An 11,762-nucleotide genomic window follows, 5' to 3' on the forward strand; every position below is an offset into this window, starting at 1 on the left:
TGTGGGGGGCAGCAGCACACCTCAGAGCAGCTAGTCCGCCGAAAAAAAGGCGAAGAAGACTGAAGCAAACTGCTTTAGAACCTGAAGAAGAACACTGGCACTTCCACAACACTTAACCACTAGCTTACCTGGCTATTGGATAGCTAGCACAAGTTAGTAACATTAACCCACAAAATATGACACCTTAAATGTAAACAGAAGAAGACGCAATAAAGCTGCAGACTCTGATACCGTGTTTGATATAGGTACGTTGACAAGTTTAATTCAGAAATTGCAAAAACATGCGAACAAAACGGGTGCAGGCGCTGTGCCATGCACGCTTAATATGCTAGCTACAAATAACATTAGCGCATTGCTAACAGCTAACGTTAAGGACTTTTCATGTCATGAAGCTAACTGTTGGCGGAGTCACACTAGTCACAATGACATGACTGAATGGATAGTGCTATTTGCATGTTTTAATTTGATCGGCGTTAGCTAACAGGGGATTAGCAATTTAGTAGTTACCAAGGCTTAGAATTAGCGTTACCTTTGGTAGCTTAAAGCTAGCAAGCGGTTGTTTATCATGGATGCGTCTTTTCTCATCAGTGGCATGAATCCTACAGCATTGCTTGAATTACTTGTATTAAATAGTCACGTCTTAAGATAGTCAAATGTATATATGTATGTTATATAAACAGACTATGAGGGCAGTATTCACCAAGTTGTTTACTGTAATGATAGCGTAGCACATCCCAGGTTCTAAATCTGAAGGTGTACAGTATATTTCAGTACCAGTATTGTGGAATCAAAATAAAGCTCGGTGTGCTCAATTTCCCACTAAATTCACTAAATAACTAAATCTTCGTTCAGCATTGTTTCGCAGTGCTAGCCAGTTGCCACTAGCCTCTCCAGTTTACTTTGGATGAAGAAGAATAAATGTTTGCTTTGTTCTGTGTATCTAAGTAGTAGCTTTTAAAGCGATGGGGAGATCTTGACGTGAATGTTTTGGTCCGTCAGATGTGAAGGTACTCTTCCAGGATGTATGCTGTGTACAGACAAGCGCACACCCCCACTGCAGTGGAGTTTTCTGTGTACTGCAACTTTATATCCAACAAGGAGAAGAATTTGGTTGTGGCTGGAACATCTCAGCTGTTTGTCTACAGGATAATCCACGATGTGGAAGTAAGTCTCCAGTTAACTTTCATTGTGTTGTATTTTGACATACAACCATAAAAAGCTATTTGTGTTACATCTAACGTTTCTGTCATTATTGCAGAGTACATCAAAGGCTGACAAGTCTTCAGGTATGTCTCCATGTCGTACTCAAAGTACAGATTATTATGCCAAATTTAATAAAGTTAATGAATGTATTTTTGGTCCGACCTCACTCTCTCCTCCTCCCACAGACTCCAAATCTCGGAAAGAGAAGCTGGAGCAGGTGGCATCCTTCTCTCTCTTTGGCAATGTCATGTCCATGGCCAGTGTGCAGCTTGTGGGAGCCAGTAGAGATGCATTGCTTCTCAGTTTCAAAGATGCCAAGGTAGCACAAGTGATTAACTTTAGTTATGTGCACTGCCTAACTGACTTTTTAAAAGCCTTTTGACTGACCTCTGTGTGTGTTTGTTCTCTCGCCAGTTGTCTGTGGTGGAGTATGACCCCGGAACACATGACCTCAAGACGCTGTCTCTTCACTACTTTGAGGAGCCAGAGCTCAGAGTATGTACAGTAGAAACAACAGCACAGTAAATATGAGGAAACTCTGTGTTCAGTCGCAGCATCTGTCTGTCTAAATGCTGACATGCATGTGTATGAATTGGTTAACCAGTTTGCCCTCATTTTACATTTTCAGGACGGTTTTGTACAGAATGTACATATCCCCATTGTCCGTGTAGATCCAGAGAATCGCTGTGCTGTGATGCTCATTTATGGCACCAAGCTTGTGGTGCTGCCATTCAGGAAGGACACTCTGACTGACGAACAGGAGGGTGGAGTTGGAGAAGGGTACGCCTGCCGTCCACTGTGTATTCTCCTCGTTAATGTCTTAGTGTCTTCACCGAACCTTGTCTAATTGTGAGCATGTCTGTCTCTGTATCTCATCTACAGGCCTAAATCCAGCTTCCTACCCAGCTACATCATTGATGTCCGTGAGCTGGATGAGAAGCTGCTAAACATCATCGACATGAAGTTCCTCCATGGCTACTATGAGCCGACGTTGCTCACCCTGTTTGAGCCCAACCAGACGTGGCCTGGGTCAGTCCACGTTATCAGCTATAACAGCCACATTTTTGGTTCTTAAATTCGATCAGTAGATGTGATGACCAAGCTGCTATTGCAAGCAGTGCCTTTGATAGCTGAAAAAAAATCTGACTTTTTTCTTTTTCTCATCATCTGCCAGGCGTGTGGCTGTGCGTCAGGACACCTGTAGCATTGTTGCCATCTCCCTCAACATAATGCAGAAGGTTCATCCTGTCATCTGGTCTCTCAGTAATCTACCTTTCGACTGTACGCAGGTCATGGCCGTTCCTAAGCCAATCGGTGAGCCCAGTGAATTCTCTCTTCTGTCAGAAGTCTGATAGATATGAATTTCCGCTCTGTGAGGAAGTATATCGTGTTGTTCAAGTGTTTGGTGTTGCAGCTTCTGTGATCACATATGAAATCTTTTTTTAGGAGGTGTGGTGGTGTTTGCTGTGAATTCATTGCTGTATTTGAACCAGAGCGTTCCACCATATGGAGTTTCTCTCAATTCTCAGACAAACGGGACCACAGCCTTCCCTCTGCGTAAGCATTAGTGTCTGAAAACACTCGTGTGCTTGTGTCTTTGATATCTGAACTTCACATAGTGTTTGACATGTGAAGCTCATCACTGGATGACGTGTTTTGGTTACACAGGTGTACAGGATGAAGTGAAGATCACACTCGATTGTTGCCAGTCCGACTTTATTGCCTATGACAAGATGGTCATCTCTTTGAAAGGAGGAGAAATGTGAGTCATTGTAATTGCCAACAGAATGCACATGAGCACTGGTGACGGGTTACGAGTCTTCACTGACTGTCGTTGTCTTGCAGTTACGTGTTGACCCTCATCACTGACGGCATGAGAAGTGTCCGGGCTTTCCACTTTGACAAAGCTGCTGCCAGCGTCTTGACAACCTCCGTAAGTTCTGCCTCTGACTGTGAGGAACAGTGGTCTGATGAGACAGGAAGTCTCTATAAGGAATCAAGAAAAAAAAAAAAAGGAATGGTTCCAACAGCGTTTTATGTGGCTGATCTGTTTGGGTATGCGGTAAATACTGAATATACAAAGACTTTTAGAGGATTTAGAACAAACACACTCTCGGCTTTCCTCCAGATGGTTACCATGGAGCCTGGCTACCTTTTCCTGGGCTCCCGCCTCGGAAACTCTCTGCTCCTGAAGTACACCGAGAAACTTCAGGAGACACCACCAGAGGAGGGCAAAGACAAGCAGGACAAAGAAAAAGAAAAAGAGAAGGACAAAGATAAACAGGTGAGTTTGTGATTTAGCCTTTTGTTTGTGAAGCAGAAAAAGCATCATTGTTTTCATGAACTTCATGCTTGTGCAGTTGCAGCAGTTAGGTTAGAATATGTTTAAACTAAATCATCGTATCTGATGAATTTCAGGAAGAACCACCAAGCAAGAAGAAGCGAGTAGAATCTTCCTCCAACTGGACGGGTATGTTCCAGTTTTATTTGTGCCAGAAATGCGTGTGATCAGCCGATCTGTGTTTCACTTAACTTCTATGTTTTGTCAGATGAGGTGGATGAGATAGAAGTGTACGGAAGTGAGGCCCAGTCGGGCACTCAGCTGGCCACCTACTCCTTTGAGGTAAAAAAAAAAATCCCAACAGCTTTATTGCCCTTTCTGTAAATGCAGATCTCAGTGGAAGGTGACAGAGTCTTCACTGTGTTTCATACAGGTGTGTGATAGCATACTCAACATTGGACCTTGTGCAAATGCCTCCATGGGTGAACCTGCCTTCTTGTCTGAAGAGGTACACACTTAAAACACTTGCCAGTGTCTCTGTCTGCAGATTGGTTAGTGCCGATGTTACTTACCTTCTCAGGAATTGTATTTTGAGCTTTCTGACTTCATCTTACCCACAGTTCCAGAGCAACCCCGAACCTGACCTGGAGGTTGTAGTGTGTTCTGGCTACGGCAAGAACGGCGCACTCTCTGTCCTTCAGGTAAATCTTCCCGCTGATGCAATGTGCTGTCTTAATGCATGCTTGCCTGGTTAGATCTGTGCATGATAAATGATAAACAGCACCGTCCTAAAACCTGTGGTCGTGAGGGCCGTCTGCCACAGGTCCAGTGATGGTGCTACAGTGAAGTCTGGGTCTACCAGGGCTGCCTCAGAGATCGACGGAGTAGCCTGTAAACACCCCAGACACAAGCTGACATGCTCACGCTTCTTACACACTTTAGTCACTTGTAACACCAAGGTGTTGTTGTGGGGCCTGCAGCATATAGAAGTCTGGAAATGCGCTTTGATTTGTTTCCATTCTGTCCTCAGAGAAGCATCCGACCTCAAGTGGTCACTACGTTTGAGTTGCCCGGTTGCCACGACATGTGGACAGTCATCTCAAGTGAAGTCAAGGAAGACAAAAAAGTACCGTGTATTCCTATTTACCAGCTTCAGGGTGTCCCTCTCACCAATGTTCAGCATGTTCATTCCTTTATTTTAGCTCCTTTAGTTTCCAGTAAGATGCTTGTTACTTCTTTCCCAGGCTGTTAAAAGTGATGATTCAGAGGACAGGGCAGAGACAGAGACCAGTGAGGATGGTCAGGAGGGAGAAAAGGACCAGGAGGAGAAAGAGGACGAGAAGAAGACGGAGCCTCAAATGGAGGATGACACGAAGAAGCACGGCTTCCTCATTCTGAGCAGAGAGGATTCGACCATGGTAAAAACACGACACATCTCACATCCCGCAAGTTTGATGTGAACAAATCAGTTATATCACGCTGTTTTCTAATGGAGCTAAACTAAACCTGTTCTTGTGCAGATCCTTCAGACAGGCCAGGAGATCATGGAGCTAGACACCAGTGGATTTGCCACCCAGGGACCCACTGTGTTTGCTGGAAACATCGGCGACAACAAGTACATCATCCAGGTCTCCCCTATGGGTATCCGGCTGCTGGAAGGAGGTGAGATTGGATGAAAATGTGGTTAAATAAAGTGAACCAGGAGTGAGAAATAGTAACCTGTTTTAGTGACATGCTTGCTTTCAATTCTGCTCTCAGTGACACAGCTCCACTTCATCCCCGTGGACCTGGGCTCCCCCATAGTGCATTGCTCCGTGGCGGACCCTTACGTGGTCATCATGACTGCGGAGGGAGTGGTCACCATGTTTGTGCTGAAGACTGACTCATACATGGGGAAGACACACCGTCTGGCCCTGCAGAAACCACAGATTCCCACCGTGAGTAAAATCCCACCCTGTTGGAGGCTTTTCGTTTGACAGATACGCCCCCTGCTGGCCAGACTGAAGCGCTCGTGCCAGAGTGGCCGGCTCTGCTGTTTCAGCAATGTCACTCTGTTCGGTTCTGTGCTCCAGTAATGGCAACACGCACATGCACAGCATAATTACGCTCCCTCATTTAGAAACTAGCGTCACATAATTCACTTAAATAGCTTGGAGCGGTAATTGACTTGTTTAAAAATGACTCTCATTCAACAGCAGTCACGCGTGATCACGCTGTGCGCGTACAGAGATGTGAGTGGAATGTTCACCACGGAAAACAAAGTGAGCTGCTCGGTCAAAGAGGACACCTTCATCAGGAGCCAGTCTGAAGCAGAGACCATCATCCAGGACCTCAGGTAGGAGCACCACCTCCATGCCGAAGCACACAGCCGGCCGCGATAAGTCCGTTTTATGCACGGAGGGGTTGATGTTGAAATGTGTGTGTAGCAACACAGTGGATGACGAGGAGGAAATGCTGTATGGAGACTCAAACGCCAGTGCAGCGCCTTCAAAGGAGGAAATGGGCCGCGGCTACGGGGCAGCAGGGCCTTCTGGGAGCGAGGGAAGCGCGAGCAAAGCAGAGCCCAGCCACTGGTGCATAATCATCAGGGAGAATGGTGTAATGGAGGTATGGGGGGTATTTCAGGAGAAAACACACGCCATATTAATCCGCTTCTCAGTGCTGTGTCTGTACTTCCTTTGCCATCTTGTTTTTATCAACAGATTTACCAGCTGCCAGACTGGCGGTTGGTGTTCCTGGTGAAGAACTTCCCAGTTGGTCAGAGAGTGCTGGTGGACAGTTCCTCTGGCCAATCAGCAACACAAGGGGATGGTAAAAAAGAGGAAGTAACACGTCAAGGAGAGATCCCACTAGTCAAAGAGGTGGCGTTGGTTTCGCTCGGCAACAATCACAGCAGACCATATTTACTGGTGAGATTTCACTCTGAGGCCCTCCATGCTGAGTCCATTCATGTTTTTGTTTGTCTTTCACTGTCAGCTGCTTCATAACAAGCAATTAAAAGACTGAAACGGAATGATTTCTAGGTCCACGTGGAACAGGAGCTTCTGATCTACGAAGCGTTCCCGTATGATCAGCAGCAGCCGCAGAACAACCTGAAAGTGCGCTTCAAAAAAGTAAGAGCTCAAAGCCGAGCGAAGGTGGACTAAATCACGTCAAGGTTGAACAAGGCGAGTCTTTACTGTGCTACGTTACTCCGCGCAGGTGCCCCACAACATCAACTTCAGAGAGAAGAAATCAAAGCTGAAGAAAGATAAGAAGGCAGAGAGCGGAGCCACCGAGGAGAGCGGAGCTGTGAAGAGCCGGATCGCCCGATTCAGATATTTTGAGGACATCTCTGGATACTCAGGGGTGAGGAAGGCTTACTTTGAAGCAGATTTTACAACTTCTTATCACGCCACCAGCATAGTGACGAGTTTTACATGCAATCGCTGTGATTAACCAAGAAACTTCGATGAAGCAGGTGTTCATCTGTGGGCCGTCGCCTCACTGGATGCTGGTCACCTCTCGCGGAGCTATGAGGCTTCACCCCATGAGCATCGATGGCCCCATTGAGTCTTTCTCACCCTTCCATAACATCAACTGCCCCAAAGGTTTCCTCTACTTCAACAAACAGGTACCCACTGTCAGCGTGGGGACTCTCCACTCTGACGTGAAACAAAAACATTTTTCAGTCATTTAGATGAGATTGCATCTTCTCTGTTCTCCTGTTTCTATTTCCTTATACAGTATTTACTGTGTTTGTGTGTGTGTTTCCCACAGGGAGAGCTGAGGATCAGCGTCTTGCCCACCTATCTGTCCTACGATGCCCCTTGGCCAGTCCGAAAAATCCCACTGAGGTGCACCGTCCACTACGTCTCCTACCACGTTGAATCCAAGGCAAGCCTCCTCTCACTCAGCCCACACAGCACCAGGGGCACCAAAGCAGCGACGTGACACAAATTGAAACCGAAACACATTCGGCTGGACTCACACACACACACACACACACACACACACACACACACACACCTCCACTTGCGTAAAGGCGATGCAGAATAAAAGCGTATCGATTGAGACTCTTTGAAAAAGTTTGGGATGAAAGCCCTCTGGCGTCGAAGTTTTCTTACTGCGAGAGAAAAAAAAATCAATGAGGGTGACTTTGAAGGGATTAGCCTTTGATGTGAAGTTTTTCTCTGCCATTTTTGCCTTTTTGGCTCTTAGGTGTATGCTGTGTGCACCAGTGTGAAAGAGACCTGCACACGCATCCCCAGGATGACTGGAGAGGAGAAGGAGTACGAAATCATAGAGCGAGGTCAGACATGAGCGCACGCACGCACGCACACACACACACACACACACACACACACACACAGAGCCCTATCAGGTGAAGTCAAGTGCCCGTTCATCAGCAGCACCAACCTTGAATAAATATGAATAATAAAATATCGTATTATTTCTAGCTACTATTGCAACTGTTTGTTCACTTTTTCTACTAATTCAACCATTTATCCTTTACTTGTAGCTCACTATTTCAGCTTGTAATAAACTTTTAGCCACCATTTCAACCTTTCATCCATCAGTTTTAGCAAAGATGTTCTAACAAAAGATGATGCATTACAAGCATCAGTGTTACGAAAAGCTTTCCACTTGCTGTCTACTAAGTGGATCCGGTCACTTCCTAAACTTAATAAAGGCTCCCATTGTACCAATTTGTAATCCTATTTGGCTGTTTAATTAACACACAAATATGTGGGGATATTAATGCTGTTTCTCCTCTGTCGCCCTGCAGATGAACGTTACATCAATCCTCAGCAGGAGAAGTTCTCCATCCAGCTCATCTCTCCGGTCAGCTGGGAGGCCATTCCCAACACCCGGTAAATGCTGTTTTCTTTCTATATCGCACCCCTTTGGAAAACAAGAGTGCACCTTGCAAAAATCAATAAGAAAGCCTTGTTTTAATAGACATCAAGCACCTGTGAATTAAGAGGCCCACACAAGCACGTGGCACTTTAGTTTTCTCATTCTCGCCGCACAGGGTCGTCCCAGCGGAGGCTCTGCGCCGACTTGAGAGAATCGCCGAGTTTAATTGAAAATCTTGGGTCATTTCTTCTAAGTTGTGGACGATTAGTGTAGTCTCACATGGCTGCTTTCCCTCATTTAATTGAGGGTCAGTTGGAAATGTCAGGTCATTTGAGTGCATGGTCATTTAGTCGCTCAGCGGGATCATTACCGACCACTGTGTGTGTGCTTTGCTGTGAGGAGCCGGAGCACACAAGTCTGCCCTCTTCTCCCTCTTTGTTTTGACATGTTCATTTTATTATCATTTCCAGTAAAACTAAATGGTGTAAAATGAGGAAATTCAGGATATAATTCATATGAAACCCGACTAAATATTATACCAACTCATAGTATGATAGAAACAGTTGTTAAACAGCACCACAAACTGCTAATTAACTAGTTAATTGACCATTAATAACGATAATGATATCTGTTCTCATAAGGATCGACCTGGAGGAGTGGGAACACGTGACCTGCATGAAGACGGTGGCTCTGAGGAGTCAGGAGACGGTGTCTGGCCTGAAGGGCTACATCGCAGCAGGGACCTGCCTGATGCAGGGGGAGGAGGTCACCTGCAGGGGCCGGGTGAGCAGCACACCGTACCAAAGGGTGAAGGCAAGACAAGAAAACATCCGCTGACTGCTGCGCTTTTGATTGTTGTGCTCAGATTTTGATCCTGGACGTGATTGAGGTGGTGCCAGAGCCGGGCCAGCCCCTCACCAAGAACAAGTTCAAGGTTCTGTATGAGAAGGAGCAGAAGGGACCGGTGACAGCGCTGTGCCACTGCAACGGATACCTGGTGTCAGCCATCGGACAGAAGGTGAGAGCTACAACCATTCACAGAGCTGGAATGAAATGAGCTCACTGTGTAGATTTCTGACCACAAACTGGCTTAATATGGCGTGTAAATACGTCCTCAACGTTCCTGCAGATCTTCCTGTGGGTCCTGAAGGACAACGACCTGACGGGCATGGCCTTCATCGACACTCAGCTCTACATCCACCAGATGTTCAGCATCAAGAATTTCATCTTGGCCGCCGACCTGATGAAGAGCATCTCGCTGCTCCGCTACCAGGAGGAGAGCAAGACGCTGTCGCTCGTCAGCAGGGTGAGGCAGCGGCGCCACTGAAGCGTCAGTTTACTGTATCGTGATTAGAAAAGGGAGTGTTTGTTAATGAGAATATTTTCATCAGTGTGTGAGGCAGCAAAGATGATTGCAGACATGTAATCATTCCCTCTATAATCAGGTCTAAGTGTCGTATTTGCTAACTCTAACCTGCAGTACACACAGGAGTGTTTATGGATGGATGGTGTGTCTCCTGTGGGTGTTTCGATTGGGTGGTGTTCCTCCTGAGGAGAGCAGGCTCTGTCTGTTGGGTTTGAACTGTTTTCTTCTTGTTTTGGTGACAGGATGCGAAGCCCCTGGAGGTGTACAGCATCGAATTCATGGTGGACAACAACCAGCTTGGCTTCTTGGGTAATGTTTAGAATAGACGCTGGAAGTAAATTCAATCAAACTTGCTCAAATGCATTCATATTAAACATTTCTTTTTCTCTTTCAGTGTCCGATCGAGACAAGAACCTCTACGTTTACATGTATTTACCTGAAGGTACGTGCTATTGTTGGAACTCATTATGCATGTGTGATGTCTCAAATGCACATCCAGTGATGTCATGTTTGGTCTGTGTCTGCAGCTAAGGAGAGCTTTGGAGGAATGCGGCTGCTGAGGCGAGCTGACTTCAACGCCGGAGCCAACATTAACACTTTCTGGCGGATGCCGTGCAGAGGAGCCCTGGACAGCGGCAGCAAAAAGGCGCTGACCTGGGACAACAAGCACATCACGTGGTTTGGTAAGAGTCCGAGGCTCCTGGCTCGCACGTCATCGCTAACGGCTTCATTAGAATCTGGTGACTTTATCCTTAATCATCAGGGTTCATACAGTCATTAAATACCTGGAATGTCAGCCTTGAGCAGCATTGTGTGTGTATTTCAGTGAAGTGCTAGTTTGCCTCATAGCATGTTATTAAAAATAGTTATTTCTTCAAACATAACATTCAAACAGTGTTTTTAACTTTTACAAGAGAGAAAGATTTGAGGACTGAGCCATTATTTAGATAAATGTAAAGGAATCAGCACGTTTGGCTGGAGCTGCTGGAGTGTGACCTTTCCCAAAACAACAGATGAAGACAGAGTCTACAAGAAAAGACTCCACCCTTTAAACTGTTGAGAAGCCCTATTGTTCTTCTCACAGCCTCATGCACACTGTATCAACACGGAGACAGATGCAAAGCTCGACAGGCCTGCTGGTGCCGAGTCGCAGTTACTAAGCTGTGATTGGACAGTGCAGAGGAGGGGTTTAGCGAAGGGCTACTTGTGGTTAATGTATGAGAAGAATTGGAACGCTGGCAGACTGGTTCATAGAGGGGAGTATTATGGAAAGGGAAAGAAGTTAAAGAGCTTCAAATAGCCAAATGTTGATTTTTTTATTTTTGTGGGGGGGGTTTCCACAGCAACTCTGGACGGAGGAATTGGCCTGCTCCTCCCCATGCAGGAGAAGACGTATCGTCGTCTGCTGATGTTGCAGAACGCTCTCACCACCATGCTGCCTCATCACGCAGGTCTAAACCCAAAGGCCTTCAGGTTTGTATTTGCAGACAGTATGAGATCATTTTTCTTGTATTTTTATTTACAAAGAAGGCTGCAAAGTTGTTTTGGTCTTCAGTATGCGTGACAGATTCGGTCTGGCTGTCAGTGTGATGTGAGTGTTTTGTATCTTGGGTCCAGGATGCTGCACAGTGACAGACGAAGCCTGCAGAACGCTGTGAGAAACATCCTGGACGGTGAACTCCTCAACAAGTACTTGTACCTCAGCACGATGGAGCGCAGCGAGCTGGCCAAGAAGATCGGCACCACTCAAGATATAGTAAGTACACAAAGAGAAGAGTAAGGAAGCAGTGAAGTCCGTCTTCTTACTCAAATGTTCTCTTCCTCTCGTCACCAGATCCTAGATGACCTTCTGGAAATCGACAGAGTAACAGCTCATTTCTGAGAGCCACATTCCCACGTCTCGTCCACTGAACGCTGTTTTATATTGAATGTTTTGTTACGGCCATCTTTGAGCAGACCGAATTTGTTTTTCTTACTTGTTTGATGAGAGAGAAAAAAAAAAGAGAGAGAGAGAGCAGTCTGTTTTCTTAGCATATTTTGTATAAAAACAAAAATGAGTAAAACTAATTTCCA

The 11,762-nt window shown here is 45.9% G+C and overlaps 1 protein-coding gene across 1 annotated transcript; it reads left to right on the plus strand.

Moving 5' to 3' along the window:
* The first annotated feature begins 66 nt into the window (after window positions 1-66).
* cpsf1 (cleavage and polyadenylation specific factor 1) lies at window positions 67-11,759 on the plus strand. The gene is made up of 38 exons (XM_076754336.1): window positions 67-245; window positions 1,000-1,164; window positions 1,259-1,286; window positions 1,389-1,522; window positions 1,618-1,698; window positions 1,832-1,983; window positions 2,086-2,232; window positions 2,378-2,517; window positions 2,650-2,760; window positions 2,872-2,965; window positions 3,049-3,136; window positions 3,332-3,487; window positions 3,622-3,673; window positions 3,753-3,826; window positions 3,918-3,992; window positions 4,105-4,185; window positions 4,515-4,610; window positions 4,729-4,902; window positions 5,005-5,146; window positions 5,243-5,421; window positions 5,680-5,819; window positions 5,911-6,091; window positions 6,187-6,393; window positions 6,508-6,597; window positions 6,686-6,832; window positions 6,945-7,097; window positions 7,244-7,360; window positions 7,685-7,775; window positions 8,253-8,337; window positions 8,965-9,106; window positions 9,189-9,341; window positions 9,453-9,629; window positions 9,932-9,998; window positions 10,084-10,131; window positions 10,217-10,372; window positions 11,033-11,162; window positions 11,307-11,445; window positions 11,524-11,759. Exons 2-38 carry the CDS (start codon window positions 1,021-1,023, stop codon window positions 11,569-11,571), a joined length of 4,419 nt encoding a protein of 1,472 aa, XP_076610451.1. The 5' UTR covers window positions 67-245; window positions 1,000-1,020; the 3' UTR covers window positions 11,572-11,759.
* The last annotated feature ends 3 nt before the right edge of the window (window positions 11,760-11,762 follow it).

Source organism: Chaetodon auriga, chromosome 17, assembly GCF_051107435.1.
Source record: "Chaetodon auriga isolate fChaAug3 chromosome 17, fChaAug3.hap1, whole genome shotgun sequence".
Classification (NCBI taxonomy): Eukaryota; Metazoa; Chordata; class Actinopteri; order Chaetodontiformes; family Chaetodontidae; genus Chaetodon; species Chaetodon auriga.